Raw genomic sequence first — 26,611 nt, 5'->3', positions numbered from 1 at the left:
ACTATCAGCGGAAGTGGCGGAAGTGTTGCGTGTAAGATAACTACGTCACGCGGTGCGGCTCTGTTTACTAGTCCCCACCCAATGATCATTTCAGCGGGAATACATTTTCGGGAACACAACGCTGCGATTGGTCAAAAAACGTTAACTTCCGGGGGGGGGGGGGGGGTTACACGGCGGAAGTGCCACATTTCGATAGCTTCTCTGCCTTAGGTTGTGACCAGGCTCTTCTTTTTCGCAGTTAAGTGAGCCTGGGACCGAGGCTACACTATACCTTGGAGTCTAGACACACAGGAACGTATTACCACTGCCCACATCTTAGATCTACACACCACAGAGCAAGGATTAACATCTGTGTGGTCAGATCCTGGCTGCTGATACCGTCATGGGTTGTATCAAAACAACATCGTCAGACAAATGACAATGACAACCTTCATATTTCCACTGTCGAGTGAAATCCTTGTGCGTCCAAGAGGAAATAGATTTTTTTTTAAATAACCTGTGTTCCAATGTAGTTATTTAGTCACAAGTTTGTGTTAATACTTTTCATTGGTACAATATGAAACCCACAGACTTAGCTACTTTCGTTTTAATTTTAAATGAAAAACAGCACAAATTTCACATGTAGGCCTACTTGTCGCTTGTAGACCAGCTATCTGGGGTACTTTGCGTGACAGTGTCATATGACAAAGGAAAAAGAATACAGCATTAATTAATGAAGAAATAAAAAGATCAAATATGGCGACCCGCGACCGATTACATGTAATCTGACCGAGTTTTATATATTTTTTTATATTTTATATATTAACATTTTAGTTCACCCAACGAATGACTTATTTTATATCAGTTACAGTGCACACCCCATGAAGCCTTGAATTCATGGGAATAATGATTGATTGATTGATTGATTGAAATATTTATTAACAGTTTGCAGAATTACAGTACATTTCAAGCACAAACTCAATACAAAGGCTGTTAACTGTGAGTGGACGACCCAATTAAGCATTACACTTGTTTCCAATAGGGTCCACCATGTTCAATTCATCAAAAACATTTAGAGACGTACAAATAGACACTTCTATATAGACAAAGAACAGAACAGGAATTCATCATAATGGAGGTAAAAAGGGAAAAGAAACATATACAGTGAGGGAAAAAAAGGGGTGGGGGGGATTCACGTTCAGCTCCGTTCATTTGTTTGTTTTCCTTGGAGGAGCTGCCTTGGGTCCCCAAGTCGGCTCCGTGGCCGTACCTTGAGTTGGCTGTGTGGCCGTGACCGTCTCTTGTGTTGTCCATGGAGGAGCTGCGTTGGGTCCCCAAGTCGGCTCCCCAAGTCGGCCCCAAGTCGGTCCATAAGTCCACTCCGTGACCGTCTCTTGTGTTGTCCTTGCGTTGGGTCCCCAAGTCGGCTCAGTGGCCATACCTTGAGTTGGCTGTGTGGCCGCGACCGTCTCTTGTGTTGTCCTTGCGTCCGTGTGAACCGTGTGACCTGTTGAACAGGTCAACTCCAGAGTGACCTGTGCTCTATCATGAAGCCGACAAAACAATATTACACACTCCCTCAGTAAAGATTCAGATCCAGTGCAGTGCTTCACATAAAGAGAACATGCAGGTGCATAATAAGAACCAGAAATTAATGTTGTTGAACCATTAGTACCACAGCCCAGCTGTCTGCAAGCTACAGTTGAAAACTTCTGCTCCCAATCTCTAGGATCTATTGGAAACCACTCGTCCTGTTTCACCTCCAATGTACCAGTACAATTTCTGCTTCCTCCCACCAACCTGAGATCATCAGACTCTGTACGGAGAAAATAGAATAGAGCAAAAATAAATGTACTTTGATTAAAACGGGGCAAGAACACTTTTTTGAGGTTTGTATTGTATACATTAATTACCTTGCCATGATGTAACTCCAAAGGTGGACAATAAATACATTGATTAGAAAGTGATCATTCTAAATGTGCTGCTCATTGACTGTCTTTTCTTTTACCGCATAAATGAACACAAACGCTGATTCAGACAATAGGTGCCTAGCTTGTGAGCACGTCATGTGCACCCTCAATGTTTCTAATACCTAAGCATCACCAAACCCGGCCAATAATTTATTTTTCATTTATTTATTTTTTAAATAAAAATGTTAACTTCCTGTTGATTTTACTATTTCAATATCTTGATCCATGGATTCTCTCTCCCACACACACACACACACACACACACACACACACACACAGTTTCAGCGTACAATGTAAGTCAATGAGGAGCATATTTTGAATTATACATTTCTAATCACTGGATAATCATTTTTGATTTCTTGTCCACATTTGGAGTTATATTATGGCAAGGTAACAAGGTAACACAACCCAAACCTCTACCAGAGGTCTTGTCCTTTGAGGCTACAATCTGATTTTTTGTTGTTTGAGTAAAATGTGTTCACCTGTTGTGTGGCGTGTTGGTTGAACATGGAGAGCTGAAGAGAAAGCAGATGAAATAAATACATTTCAGTCTAAGGGAGGGAGTACGGATCCTCTCTAGCAGTACAGCAGGTTGGTGTTTCTGTTGAAATACACTCCTGTTTGTTGCTATTTATTTGACATTCACTGTTTGGGAATAAGTCACTTTTGTACAGTATATGATTTTAAAAGAATACACACTAATACAAATGTATGCAGTGGAGGATGCACAGACAGACACTACACAAATGAGGGTTTAATGTAACCCTCAGGTAGCTTTTCTGAAGTTTGGATGTCGCTACCCTAGGGTCCCTGATCGGTTATTAAGCCCTCCATGGGATGCAGATGTACATACCCTCCGTTCACAGAGAGCGGCGCGCCGCTTGAGTGTTGGTGAGATGTTTCAAAGATGCATAACACGGCTATAGGAGACAACGGAAACGTGGGCGAAATCGCATTAACCTCCGATGCCGTTAAGTATTTTTAATCTTCTTTTGAAGTTTTGGCTTCTCCGAAATTCTCTCTTCCTTACTTCCCATGTCCCGCCTCCCACGACACAACAGCATTATAAACATCCTGCATGTACGCGGCCGGCCAATCAGGGGCAGTAACTAGGACGTGCAGCTAGCCAGTCGCCGCTCGGGAGGTGGTACAATGGGAAGTCAACAAGGACATCAAGGAAGAGAGAATTTCGGAGAAGCCAAAACTTTAAAAAAAACTTAACGGCATCGGCGGTTAATGCGATTTCGCCCAAGTTTCCGTTGTCTCCTATAGCCGTGTTATGCATCTTTGAAACATCACCAACACTCAAGCGGCACGCCACTCTCCGTGAACGGAGGGTATGTACATCTGCATCCCATGGAGGGCTTAATAACCGATCAGGGACCCTAGGTATAGCGACGTCCAAACTTCAGAAAAGCTAACCGAGGGTTCCGAAAGGGGCTAGGTTTAATGTTACCTGAACATATCACTTCCAGTTTGTAGCGAGTAGTATCAGACTTAGACAACGTCGTTCCACACTCCCTCAATGAAGATTCAGATCCATCGCAGTGCGATATCATCCTCTGTGCAAGTTTATTTGAATGACCTAAATACATCTTTCCTGTTGAAACAGCAGAGCCACAGTTCAGCTGTCTACACACTACAATTGCTGACTCCAGTTTCCAGCCATAATAATCCTCCACTGGTCTCCACTCTCCCTGGCGTTTCATCTCCAGTATACCAGCACAGTGACGTCTTATTCGATCCACAAACCTGATGTCCTCAGGCTCTGCACACAGACAAGAGAAACACAGTACAAAAAGGTTATATGATGTTGACTGTAACATAATAATCCAAACCTGAAGTGTAGTTGGTAATTTACCTGAGCAGGTGAGTCCAACAGTCTTGTCAGGTGAGCAGGTGTTTCTAGTTAAGTCTGAGCTTCTACAGTCCAGGAGAGCAGACTCATTACCCTCACACTGGAAGTCTTTGGTCCACATTGGAGAATTTACTTCTCCATAAAGCGCCCCCTGGAGGACTGAAGGAGCCCCACAGCCAAGTTCCCTACAGACCACCTCTGCATCCTGCTGGTCAAAGTCATCTTCACACACTGAGACCCACGACTGAGTAGACTTCACCTCCACTCTGCCTGAACATGAACTAGACCCATTCACCAACCTTACAGACTCTGGAGAGAGTGAGAGAGAGGGGGGGGGGGGGGGGGGGGGTTGGGGGGATATGATATATAATGTAATAATGACAACATATTATAACAATGTTTGAATCCCCTCAAAAAGTCCCCCTTTTCACAATGATCATGTAAGATCCCTTCATTGTCAATGGTGTTTAATGTTTTAATGTTAAATTTACGTCATATTTGGTGGACATTTGACCTAATTTCTCTGTTCATTGTCAATGGCAAATATTGAGACGTGTGGGGACAAAAGCTGTACATAGGAGGGGTTAGCGCCCCTCAAAACATAATAGATATTACTGTCCTTGTTTTAGTCATTGTTTGTTACCTAAACAGATCACCTCCAGTCTTTCTATAGAATCCTCAGACTTCTTTTTTCCACAATCCCCCAGTGAAGATTCAGAACCAACACAAGAAGGACTTATCTTCCATACAGCTTGCCATGAACCAAAACTTATTTCTGTTGAAACAGCAGAGCCACAGTCCAGCTGTCTACACACTACAGATGCTGACTTCAAGTTCCACCAGCTCATATGCACTAGTCTCCACTGTCCCTCGTGTCTTATCTCCACTCTACCAGCACAGTGACTGGCTCCTTCCACCAACCTGACAACAGGCTCTGTACAGAGAGAAGAGAATAAGCAGTACAAAAAAAGAAAGTTTACATTGACTGTAAAATAACAACAAACCTTAAGTGTTTTTTCTTTTTTCTCTTTTTCTTTTTTTTTTTTTTACCTGAGCAGGTGAGTCCAACAGTCTTGTCAGGTGAGCAGGTGTTTCTAGTTGAGTCTGACGTTCTACAGTCCAGGAGAGCAGACTCATTACCTTCACACTGGAACTCTTTGGTCGACATTTTAGCCTTCCCTTCTCCATAGAGCGCCTGGAGGATTGAAGGAACCCCACAGCCAAGCTCCCTACAGACCACCTCTGCATCCTGCTGGTCAAAGTCACCTTCACACACTGAGACCCACGAATGAGAAGATTTCACCTCCACTCTGCCTGAACATGAACTAGACCCATTCAGCAACCTTACAGATGCTGGAGAGAGAGAGAGAGCGAGAGAGAGAGAGGTCCACTCCACAAACTCATAAACATACAGGAGATTACTGTCATTGTTGAAGTCAGTTTGTTACCTGAACAGACCAGCTCCACTCTGTTGATTGCAGTACGTTTATAAAATGTTCCACAGTCCCTCATTGAAGATTCGGATCCATCACAGTTAGATAAACTGGTCAACCATGTAGGTTCCCATCTATCACCAGGACTCCATTTTGATGAAACAAAATTGCCACAGTTCAAATGTCGACACACTACATATGATATTTGAACTTTCCAGCCAGGGTCGCCCGCTTCTCTCCACTCTCCTTCGTTTTTAAACTCCACTTTACCAGCACAGTGACTCCTTCCTCCCACCAATCTGACATCACCATCTGTATACAGAGAGAAGAGAATAAGCATTACAAAAAAAGAAAGTTTACATTGACTGTAAAATAACAATCCACACCTGAAGTGTTGTTTGTTTGTTTTTTTACCTGAGCAGATGAGTCCAACAGTCTTATCAGGTGAGCAGGTGTTTCTAGTTGAGTCTGAGGTTCTACAGTCCCGGAGAGCAGACTCACTGCCTTCACACTGGAACTCTTTGGTCGACATTGGAGCCTTCGCTTCTCCATAGAGCGCACCCTGGAGGACTGAAGGAGCCTCACAGCCAAGCTCCTTACAGGCCACTTCGGCATCCTGCTGGTCAAAGTCACCTTCACACACTGAGACCCACGATTGATTAGACTTCACCTCCACTCTTCCTGAACATGTATTATACCCATTCAGCAACCTTACAGACTCTGGAGAGAGAGAGAGAGAGAGAGAGAGGTACTAAGTTCCGACCAGTCATTTGTCCGACAACGACAACCTACCTCAAACCCTGGCCTAACCTAACCATAACCACAAGCACGGAGCAACGCATGTTCGCCAACCTTAGTGCATGTTCGCCAACCTTAGTGCATGTTTGCCAACCTTAGTGCATGTTTGCCAACCTTAGTGCATGTTCGCCAACCTTAGTGCATGTTCGCCAACCTTAGTGCATGTTCACCAACCTTAGTGCATGTTCGCCAACCTTAATGCATGTTCGCCAACCTTAGTGCATGTTCGCCAACCTTAGTGAATGTTCGCCAACCTTAGTGCATGTTCGCCAACCTTAATGCATGTTTGCCAACCTTAAGTCGTAAAAGCGTACGCACCCCATGAAACATCACACAGGAGATTACTGTCATTGTTGAAGTCAGTTTGTTACCTGAACAGACCAGCTCCACTCTGTTGTCTGCCGTATCTATATGCTTTGATCCGCACTCCCTCATTGAAGATTCTGATCCATCACATGTAGATCCACTAATCCAAAATACAAGTTCCCATTGAGAACCACGACTCTTTTTTGTTGAAACAACATTGCCACAGTTCATCTGTCTACACACTACAGATGATAAAGCATCGGTCCAGCCATGAGTCATCACTTGTCTCCACACTCCTTCGTTTTTCAACCACAGTTTACCAGCACAGCGACTGGTTGATCCTCCCCCAAAGCCGACAGCACCATCTGAACAGAGAGAAGAGAATAAACAGTGTGTGTGTGTGTGTGTGTGTAAAAGCAAAGCAAAGTTCTTTGTTTACCCAGGGTGAATGGACTAAGCTCGAGATGCTTGTTTACAGCCAGACCCTGCTCATAGAACATTTCATGGTAGGGGTTCAATGCCTTGCTCAAGAGCACTTCAGCGGTGGTAATTTTAACGTGCCGGTCCGGGGATTCGAACTGGCGACCTTCCGATAACAAGACCGCTCCGCAAACCGTTCGGCCACCGCTGCCCACTGTGTGTGTGTGTTTGTGTGCGTGCGTGCGTGCGTGCGTGCGTGCGTGCGTGTGTGTGCGCGACCGTGCATGTGCGCGACCGTGCATGCGTGTATTTGTGTGTGTATGTGTATTAGAAAAATAACTGAGTAAACTGAGTTCATTAATTTGTTCACTAATCACAATCTATATAATGCTTGCCTGTTGTGTTGTCTGTTGGAGAGCTGAAGAGACGAGCTGAAGAGAGAAATGATAAAATCAATGAGTTTCAGTGTAACTATAACACTAACTTCTCCTGCTTCTCCTTGATTTCCATCAGAATCAGAATCATCTTTATTGTCGCAACATACAGTCTTTACAAGTAAAAGAGGGAGTGAAATTTGCTTTGTAGAAAAAGCTTCAAACTTTTTCTGACCATGAGAGACTCAATGGAATACCTATTTTATTATTGGGTGTGTCTGGAGTCAGACCCTTATTGTCTCCACCAGGCCGAAGGCATGGGGAGAGAGTATGTTTTGCACTCCGTCCGTGTGTCCGTCCTTCCGTCCGTCCTTCCGTCCTTCCGTCCGTCTGTGAACAGCTAATCTCCGGCACCGTTAACCCGGTCGATGCCAAACTTTGCACACACACTCCCTGGATGCCAACGATGAACCTCTGCCCCACATTTTCCAGAACGGCCTGTTATAGCGCCACCATGAGGCAGCTTTTCACATTTGTTACCTAAAACTGCACCGATCTGCGTGAAACGTTGCATGCACACTCCCCAGAGGCCGAGGACAAACCTTTGACCTGCATTTTCCGCATCTGCCTTTTATAGCGCCACCAGGAGGCCGACTTTTGTAAAACATATTTTTTGATATTACTCCTCCAGATTCTGTTCAAAAATCTCACAAATCGTTACACAGTATCTCTATGGTCATGTGCTCAAGTTGGATCTGTCCCATATTTCATATTCCATCCTAATTGGTTATAATTGGCTTTCACAGTTTGCAAGATTGCCCCGTTTTGAACAAAAGCCTCAAATCATGAACGCAGCATGCAATTTACGTGAAATCTTTCACACATTTTCTTACTAGGCTGAGGAATATATCCCACCCTTTTCACATTGGCCTGTTATAGCGCCACCAACAGGTTGATTTTTGCAAAACACATTTTTGGAACAAAATGCCTCAAATCATCCAATTGCCATCAAAGGCGTATGAAGAAATGGCAAACGGTACACATGATCTCTGTAGTCATGTGATCAAGACGAGTCTGTTGGATTTCTCAGATTGTACACTGATTGGCTAAGATTGCCTTCCAAAGTTTTCAGGAGTGGCCCGTTTTGTACAAAATGCTGCACATGTCCTGCTCATCCAGAATTCTATCCTTAGAGATGCTATGAGTGATCTGGCTCTGCATTTCCTCAACAAAATGAAGAAAATTGTTGCAAAAACAAATTAAAAAAAACATCCTCCTAAACATTTTGCCAAACATCACACACACTCCTATCCTCCTGGTGGAGACCTGTGCCCGGAAGGGCCCTTTTCTAGTTGTACATATTTACAGGATGGTGGCTACCCGAAATAGTGCTTTACCATGATTTCTATCATGATTGTTGACTGTTGGCAAACACAAGCAATATTAATCCATTGGCTAAGATTCATTGCACAGAAGGGACATATATTCTTGAGCTTGCATATTGTCAAAATGGCTGCAAACATGAAAAAGAAAAGAGACATTACATTTCCTGTCAGATCCTATTACCCAGGGGGAAATCCACCCCTTTTTTTGGATACCTGCATTTGCCATAACATGTTGTCCACCAGAAATAATATCTATGACCCAATATAATCACTTCCTATATATGGACACACCGGTATTTCTTTTTGCTGGAAATCCAGCAGGGTGAATAGGGATATTTCCACGATACTTCACAGGTTGATCAATTATATGAATACAAAAAATCACACCCGTGTGAACTGAGTGGTGTAAGGTCTTATATAGACTGATCAGCTGTGGTCTGACGTAATGTCTGACGTAATGAAATCACACCCGTGTGAACTGGGTGACCATAGCAACCATGCTCATTTTTTGGTACGAACAGACAGACAGACAAACAGACAGACACGTAAACTAACAAAGCCAGTTGTAGGAGTGGTTTACACCACTCAAAATAATTGTATTGCAAGTTTCCATGATATCCAATATGGCTGCCACAATACTAGCACCCAGAAAATAGATTTGGCTCTAAATTCTGAACTAGGTGAACAAGAAATACAAACTCATGGTTTCTGACCACGAGAGACTTAAAGGTGATATAGCCTATATTTATATAGGCTATATAAATATGGCTAAAATATATAAATATTTTAGCCATCATTTCCCTCTATTAGTCACTATTATTGTGATGGGGTGTTTCTTTGCAGAAAGACATCCCATTTTGGTTTCGTTCTACTCTTTATGTTGACATTCATCCCTGGCAAGGACGTGCATCCCTTACTTCACTGAGTATGGATGGTCTTTCAGTGACGGGAATGCAGTCCCCTGTCCATCTACAGAGCCAGCCTGGCCTATGTCAATGAACAAGGCAATATCATGTATAGCTTTAACAAAGGCTGCCAGAAAATCTGTTCATGTGCCAGGGACTGGAGACAAAATGCAGCAGGAGCTTCACTCCATTCCTGACTGGGAATGCAGGCTCAGATGCATCACCATTCTCTTGGACCCTGGCTGGTATCCCGTCATGAAAGGACGCGATGAGAGAGATCAACTTCTCTGGACAGCCAAACTTGCCGAGGATCTGCCATAGGCCCTCACGATTGGCTGTGTCAAAGGCCTTGGTGAGGTCGACAAACACCAGATAGAGACCCTTGTTATGCTCTCTGCACTTTTCTTGCAGCTGGCGGATGGCAAAGATCATGTCACAGGTACCTCTGCCTGCATGGAAACCACATTGGGATCCAGGGACAACATTCTCAGCTACATGGCTGATGAGCCGGTTGAGGATTATTCCTGCTAAGATCTTTCCTGCGATGTTCAGTAGGGCTATACCGCGATGGTAATCGCAGGACACCCTGTCCCCTTTCCTCTTGTAAACATACACTATGGATGCGTCCTTGAAGTCTTGAGGGGCTTCACCCATCTTCCAGATTACCTGGTACAGCGACATTAGCTTTTCTACTAGTGCCATGCCTCCATTCTTGTAGATGCGGGCAACCCATCACCTCCTGGCCTTTCCAGAAGTGGTCTGTTGGAGTGCTTTCACTGTCTCAGCACTGGTGGGGGGTTAGCCAGTTCTGCTTTGATTGGCAGCCGGGGTATCGTGGCATCTTCTGAAATTGAGGAACCTCGACTGTTTAAGAGTTCACTGAAGTGCTCTGCCCAGTATATCACTCTTGTCAGTGAGCACTACAGACTTGTCAGAGGAGTGGACTGGAGTTGAGCCAGTGGTTTCCATAAACAGCACGCAGGCCTGAATGGAAAGACCCAAAGTCCTTCATGTCAGCAGCAAGCTGAAGATCTTCTGCAATCTTATCCCACCAGTTGTTTTCCATCTGCCAAGTCCTCCACTGCAGCTTTTGCTTGGCTTCTTGGTATTGCTGCTTCTTCTGGCTGCAAGCCTTATCATCAAAATGTTGTTTGTGGGCTTCATGGAGTCTGTTGATGAGGATGTTGATTTCGGGATAATTCTTGTTAAACCAGTCTCTCTGCTTCCTTTTGACGAAACCGAGAGTATGAGCAGCAACAGTGTAGACAGACACTCTCCTTAGATCTTCCACTGTTCTTCCATTTTTCCATTCTATGGGTCTGGGTCAAAGCTGTGCAGCGCTTCCGTGAATAGCAATGATTTACATGCAGCCTGTTTGCATCCATCATTACTCCTCTACTTCTCATAGATTCTTTCCACCTGGCCTTAGAACCAGGCAGGGCAGCACAACAAAGGTGAATATGAAGACCATATACCTCTTTCACTCCCATCCACACACTGCACTTTATGTCCTGTTATTCGTATTAATTCTTTGTGAATTTTGATTGCCCTAAAGCTGAAGTTGTTGGCAAGTTGATTTTATGTAAAATCATTCCTACAACTCTACATAGGGACGGGAAATGTAATGTCTCTTTTATTTTTCACGTATTGACAGCCATATTGACAATATGCAAGGTCAAGAATATATGTCCTTTCTGTGCCATAAATCTTAGCCAATGGATTAAAATGAAATAGACACCAAGTTTGTATTTCTAGCTCATCTGGTTCAGAAGTTGGAGCCAAACCAATTTTCTGGGTGCTAATATTATGGCGACCATATTGGATTTCATTGAAACTTGCAATACAATTTTTTTTCGTATTTATATCATTGATCAACCTGTGAAGTTTCGTGGAAATATCCCTAAGTTTAAAATGTCACCCAATTCATCCCCCATTAATGAGTGCTAATATTGTGGCGGCCATATTGGATTTCTAGCAAAAATTTACCGGGTTGTCCATATGTTGTGATCCTACTGGGTCATAGATATTATTTCTGGTGGACAACCATGATGTTATGGCAAATGCAGGTATCCTAAAAAAGGAGTGGTTGTCATGGTGACTTATCCACGCACACTGCAACCTTGTAGCTACATTTAGGACGTTGTTGTTGTGCTACTCAATTCACACATTTGAATGTTTTTTGCTGAACTGAAACACTTGGTCAGTTTTCCAGCCCTAACTTAAAGGAGCATTCAGTGATTTGGGTGATTTGGAAAAAAACCCGGTCCACTCGGTAACAAGATGTGCACATGCACACGCTCTACAGTGGGGGAAGTACAACAGACCAACAGCACGTGCACCAATGCCCGCCCCACTCGATCATGATTGGAAGAAGGCCCCTCTCATCCTGATTGGATGAAGGCTTTGCCACCCAAAGCCCAAACCAAAACTAGGGTTTTTTGACCCCAGGGGCTCACTGGGGACAGGGAGGAACTCCTTATATGGTCAGCACACTTCATAGTAGGGAGGATTATCCAAAAAAGAAAAAATAAGTGATATTTGAATTAAGTGAAATCACTGAATATACCTTTAAGGTGGCACCATTTCTATTTTTTGTAAAGATAGGCAGATTACTTCTACTATAAATGGTAAATGGTGCATTTATATAGCGCCTTTATCCAAGGCGCTTTACATAGATTGTGCATTACATTCACCCATACATTCATACACCGATTGCGGCGGAAGCCATGCAAGGTACCAACCAGCACATCGGGAGCAATTTGGGGTTCAGTGTCTTGCCCAAGGACACTTCGACATGTAGACAGGAGGAGCCGGGATTCGAACCGCCGACCCATGGATCATTGGACGACCTGCTCTACCTCTTGAGCCACAGTCGCCCCCACTATAGAACAGACAGACAGTGTCATGGTAGGCAGAAAGTTGAACCCAAATGCAGAGCCAAACACAGGAGCAAATTTAAGTTATTTATTCACAATGATGGTGAATTGCATGGAAATGGAGTTGCATGGAAAAACAAACATGGAGGATGAGGAGAGCAGTCCAGGCAGGTGGCAGGCAGAAGAACAGGTAAGCTGGGTTCTGGAGGAGAGGAGAAGAGCATGAGTTGCAGGAAACACAGGAGCACAAAACTAGGAAAACTAGGAACTAAGACTTGGAATACTACTAAACTATAACTTCACTACTAGGACGTAAACACTGGTTTAGAGACAAGCTACTACCATGATCGGTTGTACAATGATCTGGCGATGAGTGGAGTGAAGACCAGGGTTTAAATACTGTCAGGGCTGAAGAGTTGATGGCCGGCAGGTGTGTCAATTGAGTGCGATGAGGTGACCACAGACAGGTGTGCCAAGGCTGGAAGCTGGGAGGAAAGCCGACGCCCACACACAGCCACAGTATCATGGCAACACAGAGCCCCATACAGACAGACAGACAGACAGACAGACAGACAGACAGACAGACAGACAGACAGACAGACAGACAGACAGACAGACAGACAGACAGACAGACAGACGCATCAGTAGACAGTATAAAAGTTAACTCATCAGGTTTTTGTGTGAATTTTGGGCCTTAATGATTAATCCTCAACAAGATAATCTACAGTTTCTACAAACTCAGCAAAACAAAAGGCTAACAAAGGTGAACAAATACAAATACAAGGCAAGAACTACACATCATACCTATAGGAGGTGATGTTGACAATTCACTAACCTAACGTCATGTTATAAAGTAATATTCTCCAGAACAAGAGAGGTTATGAGACATACCTGTAGTAAACTAATATTATCTAGAACCAGAAATTGTAACAGTTCACTATGTGCACTATGATGCAAAGTAACATTACCACAAACAAACATATTGACTTTTGATGTCTGCAACATTATAGTACAAAATGCTCTGGGGGTTCGGAAGCCAGAAAAGTTTGTGAGCAACGTACTCTAGGTGATACATACATAACCTGTGAAAAAATATAATGAATTCGTTATTTTCATTGTTTTGAACAAGATTGTAGGTATTGTATTATTTGTTGTTTGTTGATATGGCCTGATGTCAGCTGAGTATTAAGCACTTACTTATTTATTCACCTGATAATCTGTTCATTATTATGTTCTCTTCACATTGTGAATGAAGCCTCATTTTGTAACTTCATCATTAATCACAATGTTTTTGTTCATTGAGGTTTGGCTTAGATGGAAATGTGTTTTTTTTAGACTAGTCGTGTAGTCTGTTACAAAATACATTTGTAAACATTTCAAAATAATACTGCCAATTTTAGCTTGCGGCACTTATTCTGCCCTGCTCTAAAACATGTGATCAGCGTGAGATGTACTTACAGTGCAGCTCCATGGTTAGGGAGGAAAGGAGGAGCAAGGTCACACTCAGCCACGTTACCATCTTCATCCTCCTGCCTGGTGCCTGAAGACACCTTCACCCCCTGTCTGCTCCTGTGGCTGCTGAAGCTCCACAGATATGCCAGACAGTCTGTTCCACCCCTCCTCCATAGCCACACACACACACACACACACACACACACACACACACACACACACACACACACACACACACACACACACACACACACACACACACACACACACACACACACACACACACACACACACACACACACACACACCCGCCCGCCCCACACACACACACACACACACACACACACACACACACACACACACACACACACACACACACACGCCCACACAAACACACACACACACACACACACACACACACACACACACACACACAGTTTCCATGTAACAGTTCAGACTGACTGTTGACTTTGATAAGAAGAACTCAATATAATGAAGGACATTTGATTTGGATTTATTTGAGGTTAGGTTAAAGAAACACATGCATGCACACATACATGCTTCTCAAAAAGAAAGATGTTCAGTCAGTAATTCACAAATAGATTTAATCAATATTTATATAGAATCAGAATACAAGTGTGCATATAATATATTATCTTGGCGTTCGGCTCTGCTGCAATTTTCTCCCTGCTCGGCACAATTAAACACCATCATTAAACATAAAGAGCAGGGAGATAGATATACAATAACAATCCCCCATGGGGAACAGAAATAACAGAGCCCACAGGTGGTGCTGGGGTGGCGGTGGGAGCAAACAGTTCATAACAGCGTACGACGTGTGGGTCTTGCAAACACTGTATACACCCACATAGAAATGCAGCATATTAACCCCTCGAATACATTAATGTCCCTTGAGCATAGCATGAACCCGCTCGAGTACACCTGACTGAACTAACTCCGCAAGCGCATCATTTGTGCTCCATTGATGAAATTACTGAGGAGGCAGTTGTTAATGGCGAGGGGGCACATCTCATTTTTACATAGTAAAACAATATGTACATAAAACTGAGAGGGCACAATTTGCAACTGAGGGTGCCAGGCCCCCTCTGGGACCCCTGTGGCGCCGGACCTGTCTGGTTCGCCTCCTGGGTGTTTCCCCTCGTGTTCCTCTGCACCCCCGGGATGTGTTTTGGACCCAAATGCACAACTCATTTCAAAGTAGAATCAGGGAGGACAGTTTAACGATTACTTTATTTAGAAAATAAACAACAATAATACCAACCGAAGTGCACCACACAGGGCAAAACTCAGGATACATACAGGAGTATACCTGTACACAGGGACCAAGCAACATGACACTACATACAGCCTTGCGGCAGATTGCCGCATCGGCCAGATTCCCGGAAAAGCTTGCCCCCGCGGCTTTCTGCCGCGTGGGTGGAGGTTCTTTTCCATCCACCAGCTGTCTAAAAAAAAACGAAATGACACAAAACACAGCTTCTTCTGTCCGCGCATGGAATCTAAAGTGTGCTCAGGCCCATCCATTCCAGCACGGAGAGCAGTCACAGCAGGCAGTCTTAATTATGTTGTCCAACTAGGCACAGAATCAGAGGCCCAGCAGGAGGATAGGAGAGGGGAGGCGCTGGGGAGAACAGGAGGAATGCACACTGGGCAAAGTCACTCACGACTCACCACAGGGCACAGTACAGTACAGTACAGTACAGTACAGTACAGTACAGTACAGTACAGTACAGTACAGTACAGTACAGTACAGTACAGTACAGTACAGTACAGGGGCAGGCAGCGCCGGTGCAGAGTGTAACATCAAGGATAAAAAGAAATCTGATCCCGCTGTGCTCTGATTGGCTGAACACTAGTGCACTAGCTTCAAGCTGGCATTCTTGAAAGCTCATGGGTTTTGGAGGTTTGAAATTGAAGCTACAGTGTATATGCTTTTGCTGTCTAGCTTCATGAGGAAAATCTTCAAAAGCTCATAGAGATAACATTAAAATTTAAGTGAATATTTTGCGCGTTCTTTAAACCTTAGTATTTTGCTCATTGTGACTTTGATTTTCTTCACTTCTCGTCTTCTGTGCCTCAATTACCATTCTCACCTGCACTATTGACTGCAGGCCTGCCTGTCTGTCTGTCTGTTTTCCATGTCTCCACGTGCCTCCTGTCCCCTTTAAAATAAAACAGGACTTTGTTTTGTATGCATTTCTATTGGACTTTGCCAGTTTTAACAAACCGTGAGACTTGTTAAAGATGTTATGTTTGTATAGCTGTTATTATTGTACTGACCAGCTTCCAGAGGGAGCCAGTCCAAATGGAAAGCTTGTTTACCAACATGGCTAGCCCCAAAGCAACCCTGACCAGACTGTTCTGATAAACCTGCCAAGGCTGCCAGCCACTTCTCTTTTAGGACTTTGGTTAGGCCTCCAGACCACACCATGGGGGCAAATAATCAAAACAACATACTTGCAAAACAAAGACCAATAACTGTATCCAGAAACTGTTAACTTCTCTGGACAATAATTTGGTCCAGCTGTTCACCTTGATCATGGGCATTTAACCGGCTAACCCTGCTTAAGATGATTCATGGCTTCTATTCTTTGTTTTTTAACATGCTGATTATTATTTGTATTCTTTTCATTTGTATTCCAAGGATGCAGTCTAACACACTTGAAGTGGATGTCTAAATGTATGTAATATAATATGTAATATGTAATATTATGATATTAGGCGTTGCCTAGAGACGGGGAAGCGTCCATATAGATAGTGAGGCTGGTCTGTATCCAGAACACGTAAAAACACGGAAAATACGTCAACGACAGGAATCGCCATAAAAAAAACACGTAAAATGAGTTAAGTTGCTGTGCTGGACTGTTCTAAACAGGAATCAGGATTACCTTTAAAGGCCATAAGAGGGCAGCCTTCTATCTACTAATAATTACTCAAAATGCATTTTCTGTACTATGAGACAGTCTAGATTGATTGATTGGTACAGTTATACAATAATGCTAAAAATAAATAATAATAATAACACAAAAGCCCTGAAGGCTTGTTTGATAGCAGACAGGTGTTCTTTTATGGCGCTTTGAAGATGCCGTTGCCCGGAGAATGCACTCGCTCCTTCTGGGAGAGGGGAGTCACATTTTGATGGCTGATAGCAGGGCATTCTACATTTTGGTGGCATAATAGTCCATAATCTATAATATATAGGCTAGAATGTGTAGAATATTTAAGATAGAAGCTCACTTTAGAGAGCACATGGGATCGTCATCTTGATCCTCTGTCCCCTCGGCCAGCCTTAGCTGAGCGAGGTAATCTTTGCATCCCACCAACAGATGAGGCCGGGTGTTCCCTGAGAGAGGAGGGATTAACAGGAAGGGGAAGTTGCCGTGCTCAGGGTGGCGCCCTGGCAGCACGCAGGGGAACTGCAGCCGGAGGGTTCTGAGACAACCATGAGAAGAGATGTCCCACACCCGGAGCTCCTGGTGAGAGAGAAAACCTATGATTAATATCTGTAAATACTGAGACAACCACGAGAAGAGATGTCTCACACCCTGAGCTCCTGATGACAGAGAAAACCTATCTGTAACTAGAACTGCACTCTGTCGAGTGCCTACTTGCGTGTTGCACACAAGTAGGCCATAAATGGCCTACTAGTGCGCAAGCAGAGCGCGCAAGTACTGTCGACCGCTACGAACTTTCAAATCTCAGCCTCTCTGTGAAATAATGGTTTCAATATTGAATTATTAGGTTTAGCTATTTTTTTATTTTTTTATTTAGTTGACAGGGACAATGCTCATTAATCAACATTTCAGTTTTCACTTCCATGTAAATGTGCCAGAGTTAGCCATAAGCTAATTTTCATCTGTAGTCCCTGAGCAGGCTCTTAAAAAGGTAGTAAAACTAAACATACAATGACACATACAGTACAATACAATGCAATACAAAAACACAATACAACGGATAAAAGAAAGACAGAGTGTAGTGTGCCAGCACACAACACCATGCGTTGATGCCATGTGTGCATATGTGCCAGCACCCAACACTATGTCCATACAAAAACACTATACAATGCTACACCGAGTTTTTGGAGGTAATTTTTTTTTATTTTGAAGTAATACAGTCCCACGGTCCTTCAGGGGGTTCCAGGGAGACACCAAATTTCTCTTAGTTTTGGGTGTCGGGCTATACGGTTTGAGAGTAGATGATGTATATTAATCCAGAGTGAGCAACTGCATGGCCTATATTCATCGCATAAAATATATTTTTGAGGAGCGCTAGTCCCGCCTATGCACAGCTTTGTGTGTTTGTAGCACGGAATATGATGATTTGATTGGCTGATGTATGATGATATAGGACCGAGCATGTTGCTCCATCTGGAGCAGTGGAGCTTAATACTAGACCACAACTTGTTCATTCATGAATCTGCAATATATTAACAGGATTGCCTTTAGGAAAATACAACTCTGCGATGAATATAAGAAATACAAATTTGTATTAGGCAAAATAATATGTTTAATATATTGTTTTGTTCGACAGTGGAGCATAGAGACCACCAACTCGGACGAGCAACTCTGCATTTGTGTACATTAATGATCGGGCAGCTATTTAAAAGCGGTCCACGCTTATAGGTGCGCTAGCCCCTCCAATGCCAGGCTTTGTGTGTACCACGGAATGTGATGATTTGATTGGCTGAGCACAGAATTGATAATGTGTAATGATAAGAGCACCCCTCACTTCACACGAGTGTGATTATTCATTAATTTTGTTTCTTCACCCAAAGCCCATTGCTCGGATTTTGAAGAGATGGTAGTAGTTTCCTAGAGGAGGGTATCAACGTTCAAATGAACAAATACAAATGTGTTGTTTTGAGCGACTCACATCATCTCTGGAGTAGCTGAAGATCTGTCCCACAGGGTGGTAGATGGCCACATCCAGCACTGTGGTGAGATGACCCTCCAGTGCAGCAGAGGGATGGCTAGGAACATAGCGGTTCCACAGTCTGACCACTGGGTCCAGACCACCTGTTACTACCAGTTTAAGAGCCCTGCTGTAGTCAAAACACATGACTCCCTGCAAGGTGCACAAGAGTAGGAGGAACATGTAAAAGTACTGAATCAGAATCAACTTCATTCATGTCACATCACTGGTTCATAGATGTAAAGAAGTGGGTTAAATTTGATTTAACATTTAAGCTCCATTATTTTTGTTGTTTTCCAGAAATGGAAAAACACTGAAACAGGGTTGTTATTTACAGGGCAGGGAGAAAGAAAAAAAACATTAAGTAAGCACGTTGAAGAGAACATAAAAAGATCAAGATATCTACCACATGGCATAAGACCAGAATATACGATCTGACTTATCTCCTCCGTGATAACATGGAAGGGTTCACAAAGGTATGGGAACCAGTCTTAGATACAGTGGACCCTTCTAGACTGTGCTTCAATGTACCTTATTGAACGGTAGTGAATAACAAAGATTCTGGTGACCTGTAATGTAATCATGTCAAGACTGTGGTGTACTCGTTTTGTCTTTTTTTTTTTTTTTTTTTTTTGGGTCTGTGCATTGTAATGTCCGTATTGTGGTTCTTGTTGTTTTCCTATGTTATGTTGAAAAAAGAAAAATGTGTGGTTCTATATACATTGAATTGTGATTGAACAGTTGTGAAATCTCAGCGCCTCAATAAAAATACATTTAAAAAAAAAAATGAATATACGATCGCCTTTGACCAGTAAGGGACCATTTGGTTCCATTTGAACACTTTCACTTTCTCTGCACCTATTCTAGAATAGAATAGGTGCAGAGCCATCGTCCAGCATAAGATCATCCATTGAGTGATGATGAGGTACCTTGTCAATCCTCCAAATGTAAGGCTTCAGCCTACGTGACACATCCATGATGACCACAGAAGACGTGTCGCTTCCTGATGATGTCAGGATGAGGTCAGTGTAGGGTTCATACATCACTCTGTTGATTGGTTCATGGTGGATGTTTGGGATGTGATGGTAGGACACCAGGCGCTTGATGTCACCAAGCAGGCTCTGTGAGTCATTATGAAGAGAGAGAGAGGCTGTAGGTGCTATTATCTTGGAATCCCCATCGATGATGTCATTGGTAGGAAAGTTTCTGAACTGTCCACAGCCCACCAATGAGATGTGATTAGTGAGTACTTTAATGATACCATCTTATGAGCATTAGTGAGGACAAATTATATGAAGTAACTTCACAACTTCACAAGCACTAATTGTAAGCATTACATTTCATCTAAAAAAATGTGTAAATAGCAGATATTGAGCTTGTAGATCTGCTATTTTCAAAATATTGTGATGCCTCTTTCTTATATTATTAACAATTTGGCCAATGTTTGACCAGTTGTTGAGGGGCGATAGCCCCTCCAACGCCTGGCTTTGTGTGCCCGTGACGTCATGTGTGTGGCCAAGTCTATGGACTTTGTATGACGAAGATTCTTCCGTACATCAAACTCAATGGCCAAGTCAATGGCAACTGACATAAGTGGGTGACTCCATCCTCATGCATGTTCATCGTGATAAAAAAGGCGCTACTCACTTCACAGTAGTGTGATGTTTATAGTAGCCTAGTTTGTTGATTACTTTTGACACAGTAATGGTCATTTTCTATTCTTAAATTGTCACTTCACTGTCATCTGGGGACCCCCCAAAATCGACCCGCAGGTTGGGAACCACTGCTTTAAGCACTACTGTCTTAGTGAATAGATTACGAGGTCAGGCTTATTGGCATGATCTTGCGGGTTAAGCACGGTTAGCGAATAGATTATGAGGTCAGGCCTACTGGCATGTAGATCTTGCGGGTGGAGGTGTCTTCAGTGAAGGGATTCTCTATCTTGGAGGGTTTCAGGAACCTCATGAGGTGGACTCCTCCCTTCTCATCCCCCCACAGCAGCAGAGGATGTTGCTCTGGGTGCTAGGATGGAACACAACAGGCTTACAACAACTTCAGTGCAGGTTCAACTTTTATTGTATTTTATTTAACCTTTATTTAAACATAAATCCCTGCATTCTAGTTCTAGTTATCTCTTTTTCGAAGGAAACCTGACTGACTGAGACTGTCACCCGCAGAAGTATAAATTAATGTACATTAAATGATTAAATGGTCAATTCAGATGCGTTGATGGTGGTTAGCTACCTTACCTTTGCATCATGCCAGTAGCAAAGAGCAGTTGGCAGAGCCGAAAAACCTTGGAGTTCAAAGAAAGAATGTAAAATGTAATATTTAATAATATTACCAATTCAGGTCACTATTGAAAGTTATAGAAATTCGAATAAATACACCAGTATGACACTCTACCATACAAGTGGATATCCTCAGAGATTGCGGACGTGATCACGTCAACAATACGGATGTCGTTGTAGCTGGTTGCTATGGCAACCCGGTGGACATGTGCCATGTAGACGGCGTCCGTGGTCCATCCCTTAAACGGTGTCCTGGAACTCCCGTCCGCTGCTGGGTCCCCGGCCAGCTGAAGACATGACAAGAACACCAAGATCTTCATAATGTATGCATTAGACTAGGGCTATATCGGTTTGTTTTGGATAACTTTCGACTGTCTGAAACTGAATACTAACTGAATAATAAGCGTGTTTAAAAATAATACTGTATATTTGCATATTATGTTATATCAAAAATCGCACCCGTGTGAAGTGAGGGGCGCTAATATATTAAAGTCTAACTCATGTTGATTAGGTGCCATTAACAATAAAGAGACAATATGACGTAATGAGGCACATTATGACGTACATTTTCCCTTCATTGTCAATGGCGTTAACAAAACAAACATTGAACTAAAGACAAACATTAAACCTGTAGCCCCTCAAAAATAGCCGCTCTAGAAGCTATTTGTTTTTAATCCTCACCAAAATTGTATTATTTCATTCAAATGGATTGTATCTGCTGCATCAGCCCATCAGAGCACTCACCTGCAAAGTCTTAAGGATGTGTAGTCGTGTGTTCAGGACAGTGAGCATCCCAGCCTTACTAACACTGATGTAGCGGAGGGGCCGAGGAGACGGAACAGCCACCACCCGCGTAATGGGCTGTCGCTGCATAGGACACATCCACATTTAATTAAATTCTTAACATCTTCTATGAAGCCACATCTAAAATACATAACAATTTGACCGATAGCTGATACCGATATTTGTTGATTTTATTCATCCAACCTTTTGTGCCAGGGAAACAATTCAATCTTCATTATTTAAAAAAAAAACATATTACATTATACGAATATCGAACAATATATCGGTGCATCACTAATCATAACACATTAAACATATGTCGTACTGTATGTCGTAAACGTATGTCGTTAAATCATAACGACATACGGTCTGTGATGCCCCCATACTTTGTTGTAAGTACAGTGTGTGATGCGTGGCTCAGTGTCCAGGACAGCGTCTCTGGGGACAGACAGGTGTCCTCTCTCCCTGTACGGCTGAAGCAGGTAGTCCTCCACACGGCCCCTACTGCTGATATCCACCTGGTGGTCACCAACATGTGAAAGAATAGAAAAATATATGCTTTGTCATGCTATCTATCTCTAGATCAGTGGTTCTCAAACAGTTTCATGGCAAGGAGTCAAGGACCCACAAATTGATATTAGATGTGGACCCTCAATATAAAAGGATTTGATGCCAGGGATCCCCATAAAGGAAGATCTTAGTTGTTATATATTTGATAAAATACAGAATTATTAAAAATGTAGGTGGGAAGAGTTAGACCTACTGTATGATCTGAATAAAATAAAAATAAAATCTATGTATGCGTATGTGACCAGCGTATGCTGAGAACTGCCCGACCAATCAACTTCAAACTCGGTGTGTGTGGGCTTAAAAGGGACACAGGCAGACAGATATATAGGTAGAGATCTCTGTAATATGAGCCTAAAACAGTCACAGGCAGAGAGACAGAGACGGGTACGAGTACAATGGGTATTGCATGTGTCATGTTAACAGTTTTGTCCACACTTTGAAAACCTGTGGAATATAGACCGATCAAAATGAAAAAGAAGAATAAAAATGAGGAGAGGGAATTATTACGAAGATAACTTTGACTGATTTCATTCTCTTTACCCGTGCCGTTCTCTTTACCTCCTGGAAGAACCTCTCCAACCAACTGGCCTCACTATCAGGATCCGTTATGGACCTCAGTGCCTCCTGGAACTCCTCAAAGCCCTGTCTGTGTTCTGGTCTTCCTCCTCTCTGTTCTTGGGTCTGTAGATCAGCTCTGGAAGCAGAGTGGTGGGTGAACATGTCTTCCAGGAGATGCAGGGTCAGGTTCTCCTCAGGTCCGCCTGCGTCACTGTCAAGGTCAATTAACAGAGCAATGAGTAAATGCATTTCTTAAATCAGGGGTTGTCAAATCAGGGCTTTATTCCGTAACAGGAGTCAGGACTCAGGAGTCGTCTTTTCGTTTCTTTTCAGGAGGGGATACCAATTTGATCAAAGCAGGAGAAAACACACAGGATATAGGTGACACAAGTGAATCCTGTTACTGAACAAACACTATAGCAATGCTTACTATCAGAATATATTAACCCTTAAATAAAAAACTATTTTTGTTTTATATCACGTATCCTACCTTTAATTTGTTTCTCCTTACTGCTAATGCTAGTAACTACACATTAACTAATCATGTGTTATATCAGATAGAATCACTAACAGTTTTTCCATTGCCTATAAATCTACTGAAGTTGTAATAGTTTCAGTAGGGATTGCTATTTATTTTAGATTCATTTATTAATGTATTGTGTTTGAATTGTTAAATATTTGCCCTGCATTGTACAGTATGTTAGTTAACTTTTGCTGTTTTTAAATGTGTTTTATAAATAACTTGACAAGTCCTCACTACTTTATTCTTATTTATTTTTTGGACACGATATAATAAATATTAAGTATGTTTTATGTCGAACAACATCCCGAAATGTGGCACTAACCAAATTCACCCTGACATTCCTAATTTAGACATGTTATGTCGGGAGGATACCACCTAACTAAATTACATTTTTGAGGTTTTAGATTATATTTTTTTTGCATAAATCGGTGCTATTGAACACGTCTGTGTGTTGTTGCGAAAATATTGAAACAATGAAAAGTAAAAAGCGCTTCGGACAAAACCTCTCCATTGGACCCTCAAATATAATAAAGTCACAACACCAACTTTGATGAGGCAGAATTGCTTTGTTTTCTGAAAAATATAATATATTTTTAATTTACTGAAAAATAAACATTTTGGAGTTAAGTGGTTTCTTCCTGACAGCAGAGATATGCAAACATACTTTGAGAATTAGTAGATCTACAAGCTCGCTACCCATCATGATGTGACACGTTGCGTGAACTTGTAGATTTCTATCTTCACTATTTGTCATACATTGAAGTGGGGCTTAACACTCACCAAGAGTTGCTGTGGGGCACCTCCATTCCAGAAACCCAGAAATCCCAGGGATTGTAGAATTTTCATTAAGCAGCTATAGTAGATCTATTAGCGCCCATTCCTTCTGATAAATCTGAGGTGTCTTCACCATCCTTTGAGGCAGCTCTCTCTCTTCAGGCAAAGCCAAACAAAGCTCCTTGTCTCTGGACAGGCAAGGAATGTCCCTGTCCACGGATCAATGAACCATCCATCACCTCAGACATTCACAACAGAGTCAGTCAACACATGGCTGGTGGTGAGAGGACCATGGAGACCAGAGCAGCTTTGAAACAGGTGTGAGTTTACCGAGTCGAAAACAACTCAACTGAGTAATCCTTTGGTGATGATTGAGAGGCTGAAGTCAAGAAGAGTATATAGGCTCATTAAAATTACAATGCAGTAATACTTTATATGTCCTGCTTGTATACAGTATAGGTTGTAAAAAAAGGGGGAAAAAAGGCCCATAGATCTGCAATTTTCAAACATTTTTGAAAATATTTGAACATTTTTGAAAAATGTTGCATTGTGATGCGTGGAGAGCTTGCCGATTGGCTATTATCGGTGGAGAGATTTGGTGTAGAGGGGAAAAATGTTTTCCCCTCTACACCATTTAAAAGGAGAATATTTAATGAGTGATGACATTCTCCGCCCCCCATCAGTTTTCATCATATGGGGTGCTATAACGTCACTGCATGAGGTGAAATAGATGGGGGGCTATAGGCTAGCCTAGCAGTCCTATATACAGACCCCTGGGAGACTGGTCAATGTATATATAGTAGTTAATGATTGTCAGGTATATTCATGCTAGTTTCATGCTCCATTTCAACGACAAGCTGAGTGTGAGGAGTGAGTGTATATCTTTAACCGTAAGCCTGTAAGCCGTTTCTATAAATGCCTTCTAAATCAGTAGTTCGAAATCACTTTAAAGATTTTTTAAAAATGTTCGAAATAGAGGGTATGCGTGTTACATCATCATCATACCCGGAAGTTATGCAGGAACGCCTACTGAGTGGCAAAAAACTACTTTTTGGCCTTGACAGCCCATACATCCAAACAGAAAAGTCCTTTCTGATTGCATTAAACGATGTTAAACAACATTAAACTCACTTTGCCAAGTCACTTTGCCACTCGATTTGCCACTCTATTTCCCATTCACTATATGCATGCGCATACCCTCTATTAGCAGAACAAGCGAAGCTCGCAGTGCGGCGGCGGCACACATTTGTAAATAGCCAACACAAAAATCTAAATGACACAGATTCTTTTAATGAAGGCAGCCTGCATGGACACACTCAGATCTGGTCTTATAGAGGGTATGCGCATGCATAAAGTGAGTGGCAAATCGAGTGGCAAAGTGAGTGACAAAGTGAATTTAACGTCATTTAACGTTGTTTCATTGAATCAGATAGGACTTTTCTGTTTGGATGTATGGGCTGTCAAGGCCAGAAAGTAGTGTTTTGCCACTCTGTAGGTAAGGGTTCCCGCATAACTTCCGGGTATGATGATGATGTCACGCGCATACCGTCTATAGTTGATATTCATACAGTTTGTAGAGCAGTGCTTATAAAACTTTAATTCCAAGGCTGACCCTGGCAGGCCACATACCCTCATAACTCTGAAAGTGTGAAAAAAAGAACCAAAAGTGTCTATTGGGTTCCATTTAATTCACTCTCAGAGCTACAGACCTGTAAGGGCCTTTTGTTTCCATTTGTATACAACTCTCAGAGTTGTAAGGGTTAATTTGATAACCATCATAGCTGCATGGGGATCTCCTGCGTCTGCGTCTGAGCTGGATGCAATCCTACCTGGAGGGGAGAGAACAGATGGTGGAGGTGAACGGAACACAAAATGGCCACCAACGTAATCAAAAAAGTAAATCAAAGAACAAGATTCCTTTACAGGATCTCCTCACTGGTCAACAAAAACACCTTGAAGACCTTAACAGGAGCCCTCGTACAAGGTTTCTTTGACTATGCATGCACCTCTTGGTACCACAGCACCTCAAAGGCCCTTAAAACAAGGCTCCAGACCTCCCAAAACAAACTGGTCAGGCTCCTACTTGGCCTCACCCCCGAACCCACCTCACCCCTGCCCACTTTGACAGGCTGGAATGGCTTAGGGTTGACGACAGAGTACAGCATCTTGCAATGGGTCTGGTCCACAAGATTCGATACACCACCAAGATACCCATGTACCTGTCTAAATACTTCCTTAATGTTAACGAAGTCCACACCCACAACACCAGAGGGAGTGCAACAAACCATGTACAACCCAGATTCGGCACAAACAAGGGACTAAATTATTTTCGCTCCTATGCCACCAAAATGTGGAACGCCCTACCAACAGTCATTAAGACATGTGAATCCCTTGACTCCTTCAAAACCGCTCTCAAAGGGCACC

At 42.7% G+C, this 26,611-nt stretch overlaps 1 protein-coding gene across 1 annotated transcript; it reads right to left on the bottom strand.

Annotated features, from left to right (window-relative positions):
* Positions 1 to 3,710: 3,710 nt before the first annotated feature.
* Positions 3,711 to 24,219, bottom strand: LOC306926260 (cilia- and flagella-associated protein 337-like; the record flags this gene model as incomplete). Its single annotated transcript, XM_079505527.1, has 11 exons — positions 3,711 to 3,717; positions 17,015 to 17,250; positions 18,650 to 18,841; positions 19,618 to 19,809; positions 20,579 to 20,710; positions 20,938 to 20,984; positions 21,095 to 21,266; positions 21,724 to 21,846; positions 22,149 to 22,280; positions 22,891 to 23,101; positions 24,194 to 24,219. 11 exons carry the CDS (start codon positions 24,217 to 24,219, stop codon positions 3,711 to 3,713), a joined length of 1,470 nt encoding a protein of 489 aa, XP_079361653.1.
* Between the last annotated feature and the right edge of the window lie 2,392 nt (positions 24,220 to 26,611).

Source organism: Electrona antarctica, assembly GCF_951216825.1.
Source record: "Electrona antarctica genome assembly, chromosome: 7".
Taxonomy (NCBI): Eukaryota; Metazoa; Chordata; class Actinopteri; order Myctophiformes; family Myctophidae; genus Electrona; species Electrona antarctica.
This window is presented reverse-complemented; position numbering and strand designations above follow the sequence as displayed.